At 37.3% G+C, this 23138-nt stretch overlaps 1 protein-coding gene across 2 annotated transcripts; it reads right to left on the bottom strand.

The window, feature by feature from the left end:
• Positions 1 to 2646: 2646 nt before the first annotated feature.
• On the bottom strand, positions 2647 to 21609 carry LOC145212815 (uncharacterized). 2 transcript variants are annotated; one of them, XM_080081072.1, is made up of 16 exons: positions 21425 to 21609; positions 21059 to 21225; positions 19758 to 19891; positions 19169 to 19300; positions 18602 to 18654; positions 18436 to 18511; positions 17854 to 18009; positions 17043 to 17248; positions 15971 to 16168; positions 14119 to 14210; positions 13040 to 13118; positions 12210 to 12428; positions 9929 to 10052; positions 9675 to 9780; positions 8172 to 8226; positions 2647 to 3534 (listed from the first exon to the last, which is right to left on the bottom strand). In XM_080081072.1, the coding sequence occupies exons 1-16, from the start codon at positions 21529 to 21531 to the stop codon at positions 3489 to 3491; spliced, it is 1950 nt and encodes a 649-aa protein (XP_079937198.1). In that variant the 5' UTR covers positions 21532 to 21609; the 3' UTR covers positions 2647 to 3488. The 2 variants fall into 2 exon arrangements, with proteins under 2 accessions (XP_079937198.1, XP_079937197.1); XM_080081071.1 differs by lacking the exon at positions 2647 to 3534 and adding an exon at positions 3658 to 4590.
• Positions 21610 to 23138: the final 1529 nt, after the last annotated feature.

The following is a 23138-nucleotide window of genomic DNA, read 5'->3' on the forward strand; positions in this document are numbered from 1 at the left end:
AATTGACATAGCTTATCGATGTTTGGCTATCTAGTTCAGTGGCTATAGTTGTTATGAGTTGAATTTCGCTATTTCCGAATCGTCTACAGTACACGTTGGAAAATTATGTACATTCTAAAAGTCAACGATACCTATATTGTTGATTTAAGTTTTACTTGAATATAATGTAATGTCATAAATCTGATTATTAGGTCACAAAGTCGAATATTTCAATCGAACGAAGAAGATTATTGCTAATGTAAGGCACAAACTATCATTATAATTTTATCAGAGGGGGAAATTAGAAGTTGGTGACCGAACACAAATAGTCCACTGTTCTACAATATGTTGGGAAATTGAAATATCTGAAGCATTAGCCTCAAACTCGATACAGTAAAGTTTAATCTTGGTGACCAATATAAGGCCAAGATCCAATGGTCTACACCAGGGGTCGGCAACCTTTTAAGCGACGCGTGCCAATTTACTTGTTATTTCCATGTGTTAATGACCTCGCGTGCCAACGTTTTTCTGAATAATAGTGGAAAAAGAGAAAGCAGAGTGTTTTGTGCATGTAAGGCTGACTTTTAAGACAATGGCATGACAAAAACTGTAAACAAGCAGTCGGTTGGCGTGCCATGCGTGCCTACCTTGGTACCCGTGCCAGGGGTTGCCGACTCCTGGTCTACACTATGTTGGGAAATTAAAATATTGCAACGGTAAGCTTAATTTAAGAAACAGGAAAGGCATGTTGACGTAGCATGAAGGTCACGACTTTGCACACAAAAGCATGGTCGCGGTCTGGTGACAACGTGTTGAGTGGAAATCGCCAAACTCATGCTAATATAACTTGGTAATTGAGAACTCCTATTGTGTAAGTCCTTGTCTTGTCACCAGCGTGAAATTTTCGTTGCGTAATTCAGGGTTAGGCAAAAGTTGGAATAAATCAAAAACGGAGACGGCCAACTTGTTGTATTCAAGCGTGAAGCGGAGTCACGCAATTTCGCAATGCCGGGTTGTGTAACTTGGATGTCGGCGACCGCACTGCGAAGCCTTTCACAACAGAACACACAAAACACGTCCTAAAAGGCCTGTGTGTCGGGTTAGTGAAAGTATTTCACTATCCTAATCACAGAATTTAAGTTGATCCATTTTCACTTCGTATTTTGTTTGTTACAGTAGCAATTTATAATCTAAATAGGCAAGCCTTTAAAGCAGGGGTGGGCAAACTTTTCAGTGCAAGGGCCGCATTCAAAAGTTCTAAATCTTATCGGGCCGCATAGTAATTCACCAACGGCCGCCAATTGCTTGCTTGTTTTTGTTTTAAAATAACTGGTGTAAAGAATTAGGTTTATATTATATATATATACCATTTGAAGCCACCTAAAATGCTTAGATTAATAGTTGCTAACATGGTGCATAAGTTTAGCTAAACGAAGCTGATTGTTTATGACATCATAATCTGTATTGTGACGATTGCTGTGCCTGTTTTTTTCGGATTCTTTGCACACAATAAGCGGATAAACAGGCACCGCATATAGTTAATAGGCTGGTAATCTTTTTTCCAGTCACACGAAATTTGTTTTTGGCAGTTTAAAATAGTTTTAGTTACGTCACGGCCTCCAGTGCATGTATTTTAATAAACATGGTCACAGCCGCACAAACCCGTCTCCGCGGCCGCATGTGGTCGTACGGCCGCAGGTTGTACGCGCCTGATTTAGCCCAAAATATCAACATAGCATATTTTCAGCTATAAGCATAAATTTGTTGTCACTTGATTGGACAAACATTGGTTGAAACGCTACAATTGTAATTGTTTCAAAATAAACAAGCACGTTGTTTTGTTAATAAATTCCTTGCGCCAACATTAAACAATGCGAGCCGCATTTAGTATCCATCTTTAGGTGTTGTGCGGGTCTGTGTTAACGATACTGAAGCTATTTTTTGTCTGTTTGCAAAGTACTGCAAAGACGTAAACTTGATCCAAAGTGACCAAAATTTTCGCGTCAACAGTGCAAAGTGGGCTGTATTTAAAAACGTGAATCGCTTTTACTTTTATCGAACGAAGAAATTATGTCAAGTGACGATTTGTATAAGAACGTGGCAGAAACAATAGGCTAAAGCACGAAAAAAATTGTCTGTGTTTAGTTCCAAAGTATGGTACGGTTACAGATACTGCACATGGTATAGGTATCGGCAAGTCGCACCCGCGGTATTTATTTTTATTTTTTAAAACTGTACGCCTGTGTTATAATACTATTCAGCGTTGCTCGGTAACTATCTTTTTAAAATTTACTAACATTTGGCGGGCCGCATGAACTCCTTTGCCGGGCCGCATGCGGCCCGCGGGCCGTAGTTTGCCCACCGCTGCTTTAAAGCAACCGGAAACGCATTAGTATTTGCAGGAGATTGAATATCTTGATTTATTTGGTGGAAACAGATTGTTAAGACAGTATCAATTATAGACTGGCTGCTCATGTTTTGCTGGATTGCTAAAAACTTCGCTCAAATCAGTCAACCTGGTGTAATATGACACAAGCGAAGAAAAATGACGGCCTGGTTTGGGAACACGGTTGAATGGGAAACACACGTTTGCGTTTTTTTCAAGTCCCTGTACTTTTTCGCCTCTGTGTGGTGCCTCGTAATTTTGTCAAGTAGCATCAAACCAAGTAAACTTCAGAAACTTTTAATTGAATAAAAAACCAACGAAAACAGTGATAACATAATCATTATTTTCAATCACACCTTTGAATGTTAAACGATAAGAAAAAGACACAATGCAATTCCATACATTTCTGCATGAGGTTAGTCGAAGCAAATATTGTACTTTTTTATCTAAACAAAAGAGATCTCTACGACTCTTCAAAGATTCTCAATATGACAAAAGACGATAACTTTTTTTGCCACGAAGTTAAAAAAATCTTTAGAGGTCAGTAGGGAAAGGAAATTGAGGAAAGAAAATGACCTAATAGCTACAAAATGAACATGTACTTTTTACTGGACAAAGCCAGAAAACGTCGATCATGCATAAATGAATCATATCATAAATAAATGTTGATTAGTGAAAGATTTGGATTGTGTGAAAATGATTGAAGCTATGGAGCAAAATGAAAACCAAGGACAAATAATTCTACCAAACCAAGCAAGCATGCGTACGTTCTACTTCAACTACAGCACAGCAGCAGAAAATTCTACGAAAATTCGAAAACAAACGACCAAGCAATCATCAATACAGAGTCGGTTTATCGGGTTCTCCTCGCAAGGCTTCTTGTCAATGGCCCGAAACAAACAGAGAAAGATAAGCAAGAGCAAGGCAAGTCAGGTTTTGTGCGGACTCAGGGATGGGTTATCACAGCGTGACAAAACCTTGGGGTCATTCGGGTTCAAACAGCCCCCAAATGGTCCCTGACATTTACCGCGATCAGTTCGTGTCGCTTTTATCGCCATGGCAACTTGTGGGTGAGGTATGTAGGTGAAAGGTGGGTTAAGTTTGTTTAGCAGAGGGGCGTGGGTTATTTTTGTGTGATGTTTTTCAGGTTGTCGAGGTGATGTAACGCCCTGTGTTTGAAATAAAAAGAATTTTAATTCAACTTTTCAGGATAGTTGATCTGTAATATAAAGCTGTTAGGCTTTTTAAATAACAACGTTTCTCCTTAGCTATATTCGCGTGATTCCGTTAAGTTATAGATCTAAACAAAGACACGAAAGGTTAACAAACAAATTCATATTACTGATGTTTTAAATTTAGTTTGGTACAATTTTAAACGGTTTTGTTTGAGTGATAAAACGTTTTTCCACAAAAACACACAAAAATTGTTTCATAAATCGCAAAAATCAAAACTATTTCAGCCAAAAAAACGACAACGTTTTACCTTAACGCTTCGAGAAATATCGTTGAAAATCTTTTATTCGGACACATGTTTATTTGAACGATTTTGGTGCTCGGTCGTTATAAAGTGTTTAGAATAGTGTTACGAATAGTTTTGAAAGTTTGTGCGCGCGCTTGTATATTGTAACACAGAGTTAAACATAAAGTTCCATGAGCCAGCTAAAACTCCTCAAAAGGTAAGTAACCATGGAAACTTCCAATAAAACACACGGCTTTGGGTGGCGGAAAAAATATTTCAACAAAGTCAAGTATTTTGTACTCAGTACCCCTTAAAACCATGGTAACAAGTATACAATGCTGGGTATTTGGCATAACTTCGTCTGGTCTATTCCCGACACAACTGCCATTTATCTTTATTATCCAAACAGGCAAATTGGCGGGTGGCAGTAACCCCAATAAAATTTTATCAATTCGGACTTGGCTCTTCAGCTGAAGCAAGAGCGCCCTCCATTACATGTTTTGTAAACTTCAGTGGGTGGTCAAAACTTTGTTAAGGAGAAAAAATCAAATTTTGAAAAGTAACGTAAAAGTTTGGAGTAAAGAAAAAAGTTTCCAAGTTTCTCTAAAAACCAAACCTTGCGAAATTTTTCCACGTGACAAGGGTTACGCATGACTTCACACAAGCGGGATGACCAAGCGTTTTCATAGCGTGACGTCAACGTGCGTGCGAGGAACTCTAGCTGACGTAAGGCCAGTGCGTCGGTTGCCGTGGCGACTGTGATAAACTGTCAACAACATAGGAAGTGAAAAGAAAAAAATGACATTTTTGCCTTTTTCTTGTTTCAACGAAGCGACGAGTTCGTTCAATTTACCACTCGTGCAAGATTTTAAAAAGGCGGATTTTCTAAAGAACTTAGGTTGAAATAAAGTTCAATCAAAATTTTAACAGAATCATTTAGTACGTTGTTTGTACAAGTGTATAAGATACTTCAGCTTCTAAAAAATCCAAAAAGTCTTGGAACAAAAGCTGAAGCGCCTTGAACACAATCAAAACGACAAAACTATTTTTGAACACAATTATGTGCGTTCATAGACACGCGACCAAAGATATAGTGATTTTGTGGAACTTTTGTTATGGAAGAACTCGACAGACGAGTTCATAACGTAAAACACACAAACCTTAAAAAATCACAGAAAAAAATTCCGTATTGTATTTGTGGAGAAACGTAGTTAAAAGCTTTAAAGCATTAAACTGGCTTTTCTATGCCACATTATACGACCAATTATCCACCATTTTCCCCCAATCTCCCAGATAATGTGAATCAATTTGCGCCGCGCATATATAAATATCGCTATGCACGAGAAACAGACAATGGGCATTGTGGGGTAACACAGAGCAATAAAAAATCTACGATTCTCAAACCCTAAACTCAGACTGCGGCGGCAGAAAATGTCACGAGGCCACATCGAAGCGCGACCGAACCATCCCACGCACAAATTCTGCGCTTCTTTATTCCCGAATAAGTGCAACGGACCGCGTCCGCCCATAAAACGGGGGCTCACGTGCCTACTGTGACGTCATAATAGAAGTATTCTAGTTTGACGCGTCGGATGAGGTGAATCTGCGCGCGACAAGGCACGTAGCGCTTCAGTGGTGATGGATTGATGTGGAGACACAAAAGTTTTAATTATCAAAGTTCGGGCCATGCCTTGTCATGGAAGAGAAATATTCTTCCGCGTCGTTGCAAAACTAACCGGCATTTTGTTCCGGCAGATAGCTTGTTTTTTGCAAGTTGTGCATAAAATGGAGGCTTGCTGTGGCTCAGACAAGTCGAAAATGTTTGCAACAACACGAAACAGTGTATGAAAATACGGGTTTGTGGGTGGGTATAGAAAGACGGTTTATTTTGTATTTATGGTTTCGTTCCACACAAAAAGATATTAGTTCAAATTGATCAGTATCCTTGAACTTGTTCGTCCGTTCAAATTTTATGACAACATGCACAACTTTATTAATATGCGGTACAAGTAAAAAAGCAACTACCATAAAACAAAGTCTTAAAAACAGGTTTGTGGGGACAAGGTTTTGTATTTACGGTCGCGTTATTCAACAAAATATATGTCAGAATGGATAAGTGCCCTTTCAACATGTTTGCATGTTAAAACCTTGCGACAATCTTGCACAACTTTAACGCAAATTACTTGTTAAAAATCAAAGCGATAAAAGCAAATTCAGTTGGTTAAATCTGAATCGAAAACCTAAGCAGTAATCCAAACAACGAGAGTGTAGAAACGACAACACCAAAACTTCCGTTAGTTTACACCAAATAATATATTGTGCATCATGATGACAAGGTAACCAGCTGGTAAACATATTGTCGAACAAAAAAATAAAATTAACAAAAGAAAAAACAACAAACTTTTCGAGGCCCATATGGGAGAACGGTCACTTAAACCAGTGATTTCCAATCTTATCCAACGCACAACATTAATGAAAATACAACTTAGACCATGTCAATGGTTTACTACATATATATGGTTTAAAGTCAAACTCTAACTTAGGACAAAACCAGTGTATTGCACGAGGAATAAGATCTCAACATTCGTGACATAAAATTGGTAGTTTGTGTTAAATGCGGTACTCCCAAAAGAGACTTGTTACCAACTAGTTGAAGAGCGCTCAAGCAGAAAAACATAAAGTTGGTTCTACCTCAATGTGAACGTTCAAGAAAAAATGTAAACGTCGTGAGATTAGAATCACACTTGTTAAAGTAAATTTACAAAAGTCTGCAAAACTTTCCATTACACTTAGTTTTTATAACTGAAAGAAAAAACTCAATAATAGAAAAACGTTGGCTTTAAAAACATGACGGGTTTAAGGAAAGAAAGCCTTGTGTGACGCTACAATGAAGGACGCAGGGCTTATATGAGCGCATAATAGATTCAAGTTGTTATCAAGACTTTCAGTCAATATTACAACAACACAGGACGTGTGAAGACAAAACACGTATGACGCGTGTTGTGTTATCAAGTGGTGACGTACAAGACAGCTGAAATTGCAAATCGACGACAGTTTTTCGGGTGGGATTGTTTTCATGTCCGGGGGCTTAACAATTGCAAAACTACCGCCAATAAACTTGTAAAACGTAAATTGTTTTCAAGAGCTTTAAAATAACGTTTCGCGAATAAAAGAAGAGTAAGTTTCAGTCATTGCTTCATCAACATTTAAACCTTCCAACCTACGTGTGGGGCTTGGTCTGGTGATAAACTTTCAACCACAAAACTAAAAGTGGAAACACCCAACACGTAAAAGCACCCCTAAATAACCCAGGAGACATTTTTCTACGTTTATATTTAAAAATACAGAATCAGCAAGACAAGACAACGGCAAATTTCAGCAAAGCAGCCACAGGAAAATGTGATTTTCAATTCAAAATAAGATTTTGAAAGTTGCAGAATAACAACCACAATCACGTGCTGATCTAAAGACCAACCACGTCACAGGTCACGTGAGTATTGTTCACCAATCACAGGGGTTTATTCCAAGCGTCTTTTTCGCAACAACAGGCCTCTGATTCACTTACATTTGTTTTTTATTTTACTGCCGCCTACGTGATAAAGCGCACTTATTTGAAGCGAAGGTAAAAAACAAGCTGAAGAGAATTCAGAAGCCAAAATTTATCTGCTTAACACATTGGTTTTCACACATACTGGTAACTTCAAGGTTCACAACGTTTCATTCAGGCTTTCCCCAAGCATTTGCGACGCTGTACAAGCTGACAATAGACTGGGAGAGAAATTTATGTTCCAACAACAAATGAACAAAAAGGAAGCTTATGTAAAAAAACAAAAGTATTCAACCCAAAACGAATAGGACAAACTTGACCCAGTTTTGCAGCAATGCTTCGCAAACATTAACAATTGAAGTTGTTGTAAGAAACAATAATATGTTGTAAAAATACTAGAAGTTCGATTTTTCAGTTCATACTCTGTCTAAAACGCTACATAAATACACCTGTTATAGCCTCAACCCATTGTCGCTCTGTGTTTAAGCATTCGTGGCAAATGCGCATATTATCGAAGGTTGTGATTAATTGTATCTGCTACAAGTCATATAGGTGCGATGAAAAAAATCACCAAACAAGACTTGAGATTGTTTACTTGTAGGAAACAGTGTTATATATCAAGCATTGTCCCAAAAGACAACGCAAGATATCAAATACCGATGGTAAACCGAACAATCTGGACAAAACCGAATATTTCAATGCCCCATCTCCCACGCTGGAAAGAGAATGGTTCCTACTCAGTGTCCTATTACAGTGGGTTACGCATGAATGATAACGCTATCCCCGCAAAACGCACGTACCTTTGTAAAGAATCTTGTCCATCGAAACTTTCCACTAAATTCCGGGCATCGTTACCTGAAAATAGAGTTTCATATGAGTAATTTGCCAATCAGGAGTTTTTGCTGGGTTAAAAACTTGTTGTTAGTAAACTTATAACTGTTAGATGAAGGATGTACGTGGTTAACAGTTAAATTCTTCTAAAGCAGGGGCGGGCAACTTCTTCAGTCGGCGGGCCTGATATGGGAAATGAAGTACTTGGCGGGCCGGATTCCTGAATCGATACATTAATCGCGTATTTATCCAGTGATTTAAGACGGATTTTTGACCACCTAAACCAAATACATTCAAGAACATCACAAACACAGCACAGTCAAAACAATCTAACTGATATAACATAAAATTATTCACCATAGCAAATTTAATGCATACACCACAGACTTAGATACTGCTGAAACACAAACTAGCCTACACACGTGTAGAAACAAAGGAAACCGTGAAAGCAGGCCACACACAAAGTTGGCAGGTATGTCGTAACAACAGACGTATGGTGCAATGGTAAAACCGCGGGAAAGTTTTTTGCTATTGGGGAGCGTCACTGTCCGTTACAACTAAAATTTGACGCAGTAAGCAAGTAGTGGGGGATTGTGGCAGATTGTGGTCGCGGGCCACATTATCATGTAAGACCTGAAACTGTCTGCGGGCCGCTCAAAAAAAGCCGGATCCGGTCCGCGGGCTGTTTGTTGCCCGCCCCTGTTCTAAAGTATACTTTTGTATTGATGTAGGGCAATAATGCGAAGGCTACCTTAGCATAAGGGCGGCCAAATAATTTTACACAACCTGTACAAGATGTAATGACCGAAATTAGAGCCTGAATCTGAAAGTACAAGCCCGAACCCAGTCAGAATCCAAACTGTTTTTAAACAAAGCTAGAATTCGGCCAAATTTGACAGTAAAATAGCAGCACAAATGATACTGATCGCAAAGCCACGCCTGAATTAAGCCAGTTTAAATTTAAGCTATACTAAAAACTATAGAAAACTTATATTGCCAATACTGGTTAAATGTCCTATAATGTAAGTTAAATGGAAAGGACTTTCATGTTGGTGATTGGAATGTGTTGGTAGCTTAGCTTTAATATCAGGGAATGAAGGTTACAATAAAAGCATATTTTCTTGTAACCTATAATTTTTACTCACTGATTATAAGGTGTATGTCGGTAGGGAAACTAATATATCGCATTTGTGTAGAAGCCGGGTACCACATGCTTAATAAACCGACGAAATAAGTTTGATTGCCAAATGCTGGGAATAATGCACAAATTTAAATGGACTTTTTTTTGTTTACTAATAGACCTTAGCAGCAGAAAAACGATCGTGGGTCAGAAACGTGGTAAAATAACAAACTGGTTTTGTTTCCTGGCTCCAAACAAAACCTCAATACAAAAAACTGTAAATTTATGAGGTGTTTTAACACCATTGTCGCGCAACAATCACCGCGTTCCACATATAGCATTGTTATCGCACCTTGTCTTTGTGACGAAGCGAGCCCTTGAAGAGAAAAAATCATGTTTTTGAGTGCTTCGACCGAACCAGGCTGCTTTCCGCCGCTCAGACTTGCACTATCGCCATTCTGATGTCATACATAGAAAAGAGAAAGGTTATTATTAGCTCACAAAGCCGAGCAAATATTACTGGGCTTGCCCGGTTAGACGCGCACGAAAAAATGTTTTGAAAAGCATTGAAATCGCGGGATAATAAAGCATCGCTGTTTGGATTACCGGGGCAGCCAGGCATTCTTCCATGAAGCCCTTCACGGCCTTTGGTTTTCCTTCCATATGAAAAGATAACGAAATTGTCGAAGATGCTGGCGTGACGTCATCATCGGTGAAAGTTGAACGTTTCCTATGAAATCAAATTCAGAATAAAGTTTAACACAAAATTAACGATTTTTGACATTGTGAATTTTTAGTTTGGTATATTTTGCTGGTAAATTTAGTTCACTAATAAACCGCTAAAACTTCCAGCAAAGCGTTTTTGAAAAGATTTATTAATACGGACAATCACGTTTACAACTAAATTTCTACCAAAAGATTATCACTGTTTTAATCAAAAACCAAATTTTTTAATGATGTTACACAAATTCTGTGGACAAACGTGCACAAATGTTTGCCGCTTCATTTTGTCAACCTTATGGTCCACTAGCGCCCCCTACTGGACCACAGTTTTACAAAACCACGGTTTGCCGAAGTCTGGGTGAACTGAAGTAGTTTGTTCGAATTTTTATGACGATACTTCTGTTTTGGCCCAAGCATTTTTGAAATTGGGATAAATCAAACTTTCTTAAAACAAAAGAAGCGAACAATATTACCACAATCCAATTAAACTCAAACAGTTAAATATTCGTTGCATCACAAAATGTTCGATATGTCGTGTGATTTGTGTAGTCCTATAACTTTTAAAAGTTGTTGGGAGTGTAAAATAATCAAGTTGAACTGTAAAAGCAATCCACATTTTTCAACAAAACATTCGTCAGAACATTTATGCTTAAGTTTCAATCAAATAAAATCTATTTTCTCGAATATGCCGATTGGGCGTAACATTTGAGGATTGGTAACACTGTGGGTTAAACAACAAAATCCTTTTTGGTGGAACAAAAGTCAAGTGAGCGTGACACGCGGTCATGCTCGACCAAGCAGAACGGTTACCAGATGTCAGATTGCAAAGTTACAAACCCTAATTCCACGAGAAATGAAATTTAAGCCAGCAGAAACAGTCTTCCTCGAAATGGGAAAACCAAATTGAGAAACGCCGAATAGTAATAGATAGAACCACCAATTTCCAAATGTAGTCATTAAATGACAACTTCTCTTTACAACAAAGCTGTGGTTCTCAAACTATGCGCCATGAGAGGTTTTCAATTTTTTGCACAATACAATTCCTATCTTTAGGATGCTTTGATTTTTAGGACTGCCTTGGTGACAAACACAAGTGTGTGGCAACTATAGAATCCAATATTGTTGTTATCAAAAGCAACTTTATTAAAGTTGCAAGCGAATTGCTTTACACCAGGGGTGTGCAACCTTTGTCACTGTGGGGCCAAACACAATTGCGATGACTAAATCGCGGGGGCGCACCTTTATATAAAACAAGGTGATTTTACTTTGTTGCATACCAAATGTGCCTATGTTGAGTTAACAAGTAAAATTCGCAATGGATTCTAGTCGTATTATTGTCAAGTAGCATACAAATAGAACCGGGCGCATTGATCTGTCAAATATCTATTAATTAAAGTAGTTTTCCAGTACATTTAAAATCTAAGCGTCTCTGCGGGCCACACAGCCTTAATCAATGGGCCGCATTTGGTCCGCAGGTCGCAAATTGTATGCCCCTGCTTCAGTTTAGACAACCTCTAGTTGCTTTGTAACCTTAAAGGTTTTCAAAATTATACAGCCTGTTTTCAGGGCAGAATTATGTGGAGCGAAAAAAATGTTTACAGTCAAAGCCTAAAACCCTTTTATTCGTTTTTGCGGTTGGCGGTATTGTTTCATGCCCCACTTTGCTTGTGTTGTTTAGTTTCCTACCGCGAACCCGGAACCGGGGTCACGCAACACAATAACAAGACAATTACACATTCTTTCGTAAGTCTTGGGTTAATAAGTAGAATTATTGTATTACGGTAGAAAAGGGCACACAATCTATCCACAAGCCTATACCAGACTCAGTATTGAATTTCAACTGCGTCATCCACACAAGGCAGGATTAGCTCGTTTCAAACGACAACGTTGCTAACTGGCAAACTCGTTACGCATGGAGTGTTAGTGCTTTAGTCAGTTAATCCCAGAAATTTCCCAAAAACACAACTAGTAAGTGGAAAATGATATATTGAAACTACCAAAACCTTGAGGCAATCTACTGTGTACAAAATTAGCGAGGTATGAAAATGTTTTGAATTGAAGTGGGGAATTCGTTGATAAAGGGTGGAAGCCACTGCCCTAAACAGCTGACAAAAACAGTCTAAAAACAAACTTTAACAAAACAAATTTAGTGGAATTTTTTTACCTGGGTGGAATTTTTTCCCAAGTCCTGTCTCCTTCCAAAATCTTTTCAGTCTCAGTCGGGCTTCCATGTATCGCAGCACTCATATCACCGCCAGCCAATGAGAGATCGACACGTCGGTTGTAAGGCGTCCTACCGGCATGCAAAGTCACTGAGTCTGGGGTTCGAATCGGTGTAGATTCGAGGGATGCATCGCTGCGGTCTATCTGTTTCTTGTCGTATCTGTACATAGTAAATCATTTGGTTAAAACAACTGCCTTCACGGATTTAAGGTATCCTGTGACCCGTAATTATTATAGTTATCAAAACAATACGTTCGACAATTAAGATGTCATTAGTGCAGCAGGTGACAAGACATAGGTCGTATTGGCTTGTGTAGCCAATTGTGTACCTTACGGCACTACAGTTTGTTGGGAGTGGCAGATACAGTCTGCATCTTGCTTAACATTTTTTTGGCTTGGTTGGTTTTATAATACGTTTCTGTTTATATCGAACCCCATATGGGTAATATATGGCGTGATTGATAGTTTTCATTTGTCTGGATGTGAAGGGGAAAATCTACTACCCCGTATTTAATCTGTGAAAACAGCATGACACAACGATTTTTTACCTACAAAAAAAGTCGAGTTTAAGCTTGTGGGTAAGCAAAATCAAGGCAGTTTTAGGTTTGAGGGAATTTTATTTTCTTTTGTTAGACATTGTTTGTAGTTAGTTGTTTTAAAAAAACTGAAATACTGATTAGGTTCTGACCATTCACTGGTGGAGCGCCAGACCCTGGTTTAGGAGAAATTAAGAGAGATATTTTCGCTATTGTCAATTCCTGTTGATGTTACCTGTCGTCTGTCCGTTGGTCGATCAATCTCATCGCTTCCGATATATTGTCGTGTGTGAGGAAGGTGGAGTCGCTGTCATCTGAAAGGTCACATGTAATGTTATAAAAACTTGAAGAATAATGAGAGATTTTACATTGATACTGTGACAATGAGCCGACTTCAATTTGGTTCCCAAGCAGTTGCTTGGCCATTGTGAGCCAGTTTCATGTGTGGTGTATGCCCAGTGGCTTTGCACAAACTAGGTGGGGCATGGGTTTTTGCCCTGTTACTTTCAACAAACTGGAGTGTTGTGGATGGCTACACTAGCCAATACAGCTGATCCAACGTCACAGCTGCACTGATGAGGCCTTATAGTTTGAAACAGTGTGCGTTGTCTACACAGCCTAATGAGAGATTTAATACAGGGCATAGCTTAGTTGATACTAGATCTGACCCTCCATGACAAAATGTAACTTTTAACTAAATTCATTTCAATGATTCATTGTATTATTTTTGCACATGAAATCCCAGTAAATTGAAACATATTTGTCTGAAATAAGAAGATTTTTAAGCTGAAAGTAATGGTTTCCAAACTTGCGGTATTACGCAAGAAACGTTGATAATCGTGTTAATATATTAAATTAAATAAGCTTTAACTATACAAGTACAAATCCAAAACAAGAAAACAATAACTTCTTTATTAACAAGATCCGTGTGGGGCATTGATGGCGATAGTGGGAAGGTACAGTAACCCGTTACATAAAATAGGCCGTTTGCCATAAGATGTAGCCCAAATTCGTGTAAACTGGTATAAACTAAATCACGGGTTTTGAAGCTTACTAAACAAACTGTTGATTTAACAATTGTGAGAAAAAATGTTAATAACTTGGACCAAGTGGATGTTTTTGTAAATTATCAAAAGCACAACATTTTTTAAACATCATTACCAAGTCCGCTCCGTTATGCGCTTTGTCCCTTAATCCGTCGCAGAATAACACCCCATATTGTACCTACTCAGGCTCAGTGGGATTTGAAAGCAACAGAACAATTCACAAAGCATACGACGGGTTTGTATGTTCCCCTCTTGTTATTACATTTACCTTTGTGCGGGAAAATGCGGTCAATTTGGTGAAGGACGCCCTTCGATTTTTTGTCCGAGTCATTGTAGGGCGATTGTACAGGAGATGAGTGTCTGAAAACGAGAAAGATTGTTATTTTACAGTTGTCAGGCAACTAAAGCAACGAATGATTGTCATTTGCGACGTAAAAAGCTCTTGTGATATGAGAAAATAAAAACGTTTGAGCAAGAACCCAAATTTTGCTAAAACAATGACTGACCCTATTGCCGAAACTTAAATCCTTCTGCCAAACATGTCGTTTTGAACAAAAGTGTCTCGCTATACACAACCACATGGATAAGTAAATTTATTGTCCTAAATAGAAATAAATTTGATTTAAATTTACAAAATCCTTAGCCCATTAACCATGACTGAGGTTCTTTAAAAAAACATCTGCAGTAGTTGAGTAATTAAGCAGGGGAAATGGAACTTTCAGTGATTTTTATGTTTATTCCATTAACAGTTTACGACGAACAAACCCATTACCACACGGAACACAAAGGAGAACCAGAAACTTTTACCGCAGCCTATACAACAAAATCAGTGACCCGATCAAAATGCAGGAAAATCCCTCAGATTTGTGCCACAATAAGAAAGCCGAAAAATCATTTACTGGAACCCGATGTAGCAAGCTTGATAAGTTTCAGCAAATAAAATCCCGACTTTACTTGGTGATTGACCAAGTATTTTATTTCAAAGGCATGCAGGTCATGTGTGTGACAGTTAAAAGTTTGACTAAAATAAATCAACGTACTGGGGAAAAATGTCTAACAGGGGATTGTTCCAAAATAAATTGTTTTTAACCATGATTACAATAGAAAACGGCCTCAAACACTAGAACAGCTTTGGTATTTTTAAATTTATAACTTTATGAAAAGCACAATGGTGTTGTTGAGAGGAAAAAAACAAGGTATTTTTTGTGATATATAATACTTGCCACAACACAAACATGTGTTCACCTGCAACAGAAGGAAAAGGGCCCGGTAGAATTACGAACTGTGAAGCTCACAAACTGCAAGCTTTAACTTAATCCCGCAATATCTAAACTCGCAATAAGAAACATATTTTTTTCATGACAATATTCCATGCGACATACCCGAAAAACTTCCAAAGTCGGCGCCGATGACTGGGAATATAGTTTTAACATGAAGCAACATCAGCTACTTAACCTAAATTGTGGTTTCACAAGAAATGTACACGGAAGGAAGTGTGTTCAACCTTCTCTTAACACGTGGAAAGTTGGGCAATTTTCCGTCGGTTCAACAAGTCATGCATGAGTAGCACCTAAAACCTATAGTGACCCCACAGGAATTTCGCTAATTCAGCCAAGCAAATTGGGCAAAGATAGGGGCCTTAAATAAAACCCACCAATGTCGAAAACATCTTACATCTTTCTGCCTATAAAAGGGCAAAACAACAATGAACTATTTTTGACGTCAGTCAGATAGGATAATTTTATTCGGACAACATAACTTTAGGAAGGTGCATTTTGTCACAGACTTTCGCGCCTGTTTGTTTTATGTTACTGGCTGTGGGTTGTTATAAACAGTGCAGCACCCAAACACCCGGAGCCAATAAACGATTTTTTTACCCAATTCAGTCCACAGAGATTCGGCAGGAAAGTTTTGCTCCTTGTGTGAGTAAACTTATTTTTTGAAAAGGCCATTAAAGCTTCACCCTGGCTAAACCTCTATTCACACCGTAAAATACGCCGTTACGCGGAATAACCAAAAGTTGTTTGTTTAAAAACGTAAATCCTACATTCCTGGATAGCAACGTGATCCAAACAACCGACTTTTTAACGCAGCATAAGAAAACTCCCCAAACGCATTACCTGACTGTGACGTCACAATCCGGGTTCGTCACGCTGGATGGGCACACGTGCTTTTCAGCATGTGACAGTGAAGAAATCGAATTGCTGAAGTTTTTCGCTTCCAAAGTTTTCCACGAATTCGATGCGTCGTTCGAAAATCGCTCAAGCGTGGAATCAGATGTGCTGCTGACCGACGATGCGTGACCAGATTTCAAATCTCTGAAATTGAAGCGGAAATACGTCACAATGTTAATAACTCTGCGGTTATTATGTCACAATAAACCGGGGCGACACGGGTTGTTGGTTGCCGTTTTACGAATTCGTCCAGAAGCATATTGTTGAAAACAACACGAAAAACTCACTCACTGCAGCTTAAAATATATCATGTGTCGATTCGCTTCAAATATTGTATTTTATGAAGCGCTATTGCAGCCAGAAAATATTGTGTCAGTAGCGTGCAACATTTTCTGGAAATTGTATTAAAGTTTGGATTGGTAAATGCGATACAGACAATTTTAGACTCAACAACACCATCTAGCGGCGAACCAAAATTGACTTTTCCGCTGTAGGTTGGAACAGTCGCGTTTTGATGGCAAAGACTAACTATGGAGAGGTACGAAATTGCCTAATATGTAAACACTACTTCATAAACAATGACACAGGCAGAAACGATTTGTAAACTGCCCTCAGATGGGTAAGTTTGCAAAAACTACTTCGTGCCCTGTATATTGCAGGCGGCGGTCATCTCCACACAGAATACAGGAATAAAACTTGGCAAAAATTAGTGACCTCTCGTTATCATTCGATGTGAATGTGTTATATGCTTAATGAAGTCTACTGCTTTTAATAACGTAATTTCGGTCACTCTTATTTACTTGCTTGGGCCTGAATACTTATTTTCTTTATTGTGCATATTCTTTATTGTAGCGAAATAGCGCGGCAGTGGATCTACTGGTCACTAATAAACGTTTTAAGTTTATCTCCAACCGATTTGGTCACAGTTTCTGCAGGTTTCAAGCAAAATAAGAACAACAAATTTAAGCAGTTTAACTAAAACGGGCGACACTTAAAACAATTTTGTTAACCAACTTACACCAATTCATCAGTCTCCGATTCCGAAACCGACTTTCTTCGTGCAGATCTTTTGTGCTTTTTTGTCAGTGATGCGTCCAGCGTCGTTCGGAGTGCGTCCTCTTTACGCCGAGCAGTAGCTGTCAACCTGTCAATCAAATCCCTCAGCGATTCACGATCCGGATGGTGGCGCTGGAGGGTCGATGTGCCGGTGGAAGCAAGATCAGCCTGAAATACAACAAGTCCTGTATTCCCAAGTCCACAAGTTGATATATTTTTCTTTCTGTACTCTTTTGCAAGAAACTGGTCAGATTGCATACAAAGTGTTTGTTTATTTACTCAAGATTTGAGCAATTTTTACATACATTTATACATTTTTTTTACAACCTGGATGTTCTTAGTTCTTCCAAACCTGAACAACATGGGCATGCAATGGTTGAATATATTAGAAACAAGAGTTTAATGTGATATTATCAGGAAGTTACATTTCAAATCAGTGGTACCTAACTAATAATGGACATAATATTAAGCCGCATGCTTCTAAAGTAAAAAAAAAATTAACTGTAGGATTTTTAACTGTAAAACACTGCATAAATCAGAATTTCTCAAACTTTATGGCCCTAGGGCACACCCATGAAATAACCAAGATTTTGCGGCCCCACCGATGACAGTAATATGGAAAAGTCAGTCATTCTTCATATCATGTACATTAAAACTTTATCGTAGAGCACACCCGGCTACCTTCCAGTGTTTGAGAACCACTGGTTTAAACCAATGTTTTTTTATCAACCTTTGCTTCTTGATTAGTAACAATCAATGGTTCATCACATTACCTTGAGGTCATCAACCAATCTCCAGGTTTTGTCAATATCCTGCATTTGATCTTCAATTTCATTTGATCTTAAAGTTGACAGGGAAGCAGAAGATGGAAAGATTTCCTCATAATCATCTGAAGAGCGCCTCTTGTGATGGTGGCTTGTTGGTAATGACTGAAAAAGTATTTATCAAAAAAAAGCAGAAGGTTATTCAGGTACTAAATTAGCACAGTTGTTGTTTCAACGAATGTGCTTTGTGTTGATAAAGGCATGAACAGAATAGTTTTGCAGGGTACTGTGCATTTGTGAGACTGTGAGGTTTTTAGGCATATTGCCAATTTTTGCAACATGCAATATGTACAAGAATTCAATTTTACAAACATGCCCTTGAAAACAGTATTGGTTGTTTTTCATTTTTGTCCTGTCTGATCAAAACTATATGTCATAGCACGCCAGGCCTATTAAAGGCGTTGCACCGAATCAGCGGGTCTCCCAAGCATTCCCAAAAAATCTAGCCTGCAGTGGGATTCGAACCCACGACAGGAATCTTTACTAGACTCACCCTCTAAATGAGTTACACAGGTGTTTTTTGATACTCACAGAAGCCTCATCTTCTGAGCTATTTTCATCAGCCGAGAATTGCAAAGCTTTTCTTAATCTGCTTGAATGCTTCTTTCTACAACAGAAATGCTGTATAGTTTTTATGCAAAGAAAATCCTAAATATTTTCTTTGTCAGTTTTTGTACAAAAGCAAAGTTTTACGAACCTGGAGTAAGATGAAATTGATGAGTCACTTTTACTCGTTAAACTGCTGCTTGACTGCAAACAACAATAAAGCCATAAAAAAGGGTAGTTTATAGGAGGTAATAAACAGCAAGGCACATCCACAAATTCAAAAAGCTAATACATATTAAATCGAATGCTTAATACATCTTTAATTAACAACATATATTTTATGACTATTTTTTAGTGATGGGACGAGTACCCGGTACTCGGTATCGAAATATTTTGTTTCAGTTTTCGATACCAACGTGCAAGTACCGAAGGCCGAATACGGGCAACTTTTGGCCTTTATTTGCTTCGGACAGCACAAAATCAGGAAAAAGTTCCACCAAGTTACGTATATTTTTTTCGCTATCACATGGTGATTACATTTTTCGGCATGTGTGTGTGCACGCCTGTACCCCGATTATGGCAGATAAATTAGCCAGTGATATACAACTAAGTACAACAATACACTTTAGTACTCGGTATCAAAGGTATATACATTTTTTTATAATCAGGTTCATTAATTTTATTAGCAATGTGTTTTGTTTCATGAAAATTTACTCACTGTTGTGGAAGGTGAATAATGAAATGTATGAGATCTACTCTTGTGAAGATTTAACACAGGAGAACCAACATGTCTTGTTCTTTTCAGTTTCATCAGTTCTTCAGCATATTTTATAGATGATAGATGGTTTGACTAAAAAATGTTAATGTTTTACAAATGCACAGTGTAAATTTTAGATATTGAACTAAAATTATTATTATAATTTTATCATAATATTAATGCTCTAAAAACAGTAACATAAATAACTGTTTGTTTGTTTTTTTGCTCTGATGAAGCCCTACCGCTCTGGTGGGCGAAACGTTAGCAAAAATACAAGTTCTTGAAAAAAACAACTAGTATTTTGTTTAGCATTACACCAGTGACAAATTTGTTAAAATAAATAACTGTGATAAACAGATTAAAAATTCAAAAATTTTATGTTAACTGTTTACAAAATTAAACTGGGCAGAGTTGAAAGAAACAACTGTCTAATATACAAGTATAATCAGTTATTGTTTAACCAACAGTCTTGTTTTACCTTTGATTTGTGTTACAGCAAGATCTGGCCTTAGTTACCAACCAACTGTAAATATGCATTTGTATTACTAACTTGTGGCTGAACTGCAGTAGAAGACATAGCAAGAAGTTCATCTGTAGCAAGACTGCTTGACTTGACACTTTCACTGTAACTGGTTGGGAGAAGTTTTTGAGCCAAACGAATTTCCTTCTCAAGTGTTGAGGGGTCTGAACATAAATATGATAAAACATGGTCATCTCACAGAACTTAATATAAATATATTCTACATAGGATGATAGAATAAATCTAATTTAAGTGAATGTCACAATTGTTGAGTTACCCCAATTGTTTATCATCAAAATATTTTAGAGGTACAATACAAAATAGTTGCAAATCTGTTTAATTGCAAAGGATTAGTAATCCTAACCATAGACCAGTGAATCAGGGGTGTGATCGAACCCTAGAGGTTCGGCAACACTGAATCAGGGGTTCAACAGAGGTCTTTTTGAGTACAATACAAATACTCATTTGTCGTTAAACTTTAGGGTGCTACATTTGCTAAAAAATGGCAATTTTTGTTCGCTAAATATCAAAACACTGGAAGGTTGCACTAAGTTTTTTTTTGTTTTTTGACGCAACAAAGAGCATTGTGCACATTGTTCTTAAGCAGCAAAACAACGAAATTTTGTTTACAGCAAAAACTTATTACTTCATTTTATTCATGTTTGTGTACAGTTGCTAAAAATACACTGCTCCATTATGATAAAAAAAAATTGCAGGAATTAAAGCAATCCTGAAACAAGTTGCTTGTATTATTATGTCAGAATTTAACAAAATGACAAACAGTAACTGTTGCCACTATGTTTGGTCAAAAGCTAACTATGACCCACAAAAAATGGGTTAAAAACGTAAGATGTAACTTGTTGGGCCAAATGCTGAAAAATATCAGAGTTCGGTCATGATCAAAAAGTTAAGAACCAACGCCATAGACATTTGTTAGTAAAATCTCCTGATAGTGACATTAGTCTTACAATAAACATCAGCCAATTGGTTAAGCAATTGACCTGATTTAAATATAGCACCAGACATACAAAATGACCAGCACAAAGAATTTCAAAACCCCTAGCTGCATTTTGATTTTAAATGCAGTATGGCAGTGGTTCTCAAACTTTTTTTCGTTGCGACACAAGTTTCATGACTTGCGACGCACCAGCAAACAAAAGTTAATTAAGAAACTTATTATTAAAGTTGTGTTTATTGATACAACAACAAAAAGTTACGAAACGGTAATATTCTGCAACGCCCTTGGAAAATTCAAACGACGCACCAGGGCGTCGCGACGCACAGTTTGAGAACTACTGCAGTATGGTATTGAATAAGCACAATGTACTTACTTGTAATGCAGTGTGTTTCCTTGACAGGAGTAGTACAAGCCCCAGCAATAATCTTTGCCAGTTCAACAGTTTGTTGCTTGTCATATTCCTCAATGTATTTGTCAAGAACTTTTGAGGCAGAGTAGTAGGACTTGTCATGGAAGGAAATTTTTGAACTTTCTTTTGGCCTAAAAACATGCTTGGACCTCAACAACATGGTAAATACCAAACAATAGTTGAACAACTCTTTTGGTGAGGTGATTTTCATAAACTTAGCTAATTTTAATGTAGGGGATAAAAAATTTTGATAAAACTCAGCCGAAACTTTGATGTAAGTTATGCGTATTAAATAAATGAAGTACTTGGATCTCAGCAAAAATATTTTACCTCAATGACCTGGATCCCCATGACTCCATATACTTTCCATCACCAGCATCACAGAACAGACTGGTTACTGTACTGGCTGAGTCTGATCCTTTTATCTGATGTCTCATAATAGTTTGTTAATATATATATATGTTAATATATACCCTATATATATAGCTGATATGTACCTGTCAACAGAAAAACAATATGTAGGATTTAAATGCGTTGACCAGTTGAAAAGTATGAACAAATACTTCTTATTGCCTTTAGATATAACCTGCTTTAATTAAAGTTTTTTAAAACCCCACAACTAAAAAGTATAAAAACATAAAAGTGTCAATACATGACAAGTAAGCGACAGACAGTCCCAGTTGTGGCATCAAACAAATGTGGTAAAGCATGGCTTTTCAGTCTGTTATTCCAACAAACTAAATAGGTGGCTACATTAGCTCATAGCCAGTCTCTAGCAACAGCTGCACTGATGAGAGAAACAGCGTGCATTATCTGTAGCTAGTATTTGTTAACAGTAATGCATGTGGGTCTGTCAATTTTTGCACATGTCAAATAAATTAGGGCTCGTAAAAATACTCTTTCTATACAACAAAAGCCTAGCTTAATGTGGGTTTGGGCAATTCCAAGCAGACTCTGTTTTCCAACAGACTTATTTCAAATGTCGCTACTTGATTAAACCCACAACAAACAAGTTGAATTATTTCTTGTTTGGAGAGTGAGAAAGTCCAATCAAGAACCTCTTGTCCTGTGTTTACACCCAACACAAAATTCACACACAGACACAATAGGTAAAAGTTTGAATGCTGTCTGCTATACACAAGACTATGTGTTTATAGTGCAAGAGTCACACAATACTCTAAACCAGAAAATACAAAAAGAGTCAGTAATGAAAACATTAAGTAAAATGATTCATACAAAAATGTATATATATATGCCAAGAGTTACAGACCAGTACTTATGGCATGATTGCTTGACTTTACAAAGCTGGTGCATCAAATAAGTCAATTGCTTTGTATTATAACCCGTTATGAAGAAAGTGGTGATATATATGTATATAAATTAAAAGCAAAAGTGCTAAATTAAAAACGTAATTGCAATATTAACTGGAGCATAATCGTTAACAATACAAGCAAATTATAGAGCTCTAAAATTTTAGACAAAACAATAGATTGAAAAAAACATTTATAATAACAGTACAATTATTAGAACCCATACAAAATTGAATGTTGGATTAGGTAATTTTCTCAGCAAACAGTTTTATTTAACAAAACATGCCATGTCCATATCTTTATTTTTTTTTTAAATGTTGTGTATAAGATGAGAAAATGCTACTAAAACTCTATGATCAAAGATTGTTAACAGATATATATATACATGTAGTTATGTCTAACAGACTTGATTGATATATACACAAGAAAAAATGTTTAACAAATACAGTACAATAAAACAACAGTCAAAAAACAGGGGGTTAACAAGCCAAAAATCCAATACTAAACCTATATGTTAAAAGACCTAAAAGCAATTTAACTTTTTTACAATGTTTTTGTTGCTTTTTACAGACAATAACCTCCTTGTAATCACACATAACCTTCCTCTATGGCCATTAGATTAGTTCTCACAAAATCCTAAAGCCCTAAAAAAAATTTGCTTTAAGACGTAGCTTTACTTTCATATTTACAAAATAACACAGTTTGTGTTCTTTGTAGTGTTTATTACTGATGGA

This window comes from Phallusia mammillata, chromosome 2, assembly GCF_965637545.1.
Source record: "Phallusia mammillata chromosome 2, kaPhaMamm4.hap1.1, whole genome shotgun sequence".
Classification (NCBI taxonomy): Eukaryota; Metazoa; Chordata; class Ascidiacea; order Phlebobranchia; family Ascidiidae; genus Phallusia; species Phallusia mammillata.

Excerpts from the sequence above, each read along its gene's own strand:
- LOC145212815 (XM_080081071.1), bottom strand. The coding sequence starts at position 21,531 with ATGAGACATCAGATAAAAGGATCAGACTCAGCCAGTACAGTAACCAGT. Across the intron at positions 18,655-19,168 it reads ATTATTCACCTTCCACAACA|TCAAGCAGCAGTTTAACGAG; the intron begins GTGAGTAAATTT and ends TGTTGTTTGCAG. Across the intron at positions 10,053-12,209 it reads TGGGAAAAAATTCCACCCAG|GAAACGTTCAACTTTCACCG; the intron begins GTAAAAAAATTC and ends TTGATTTCATAG.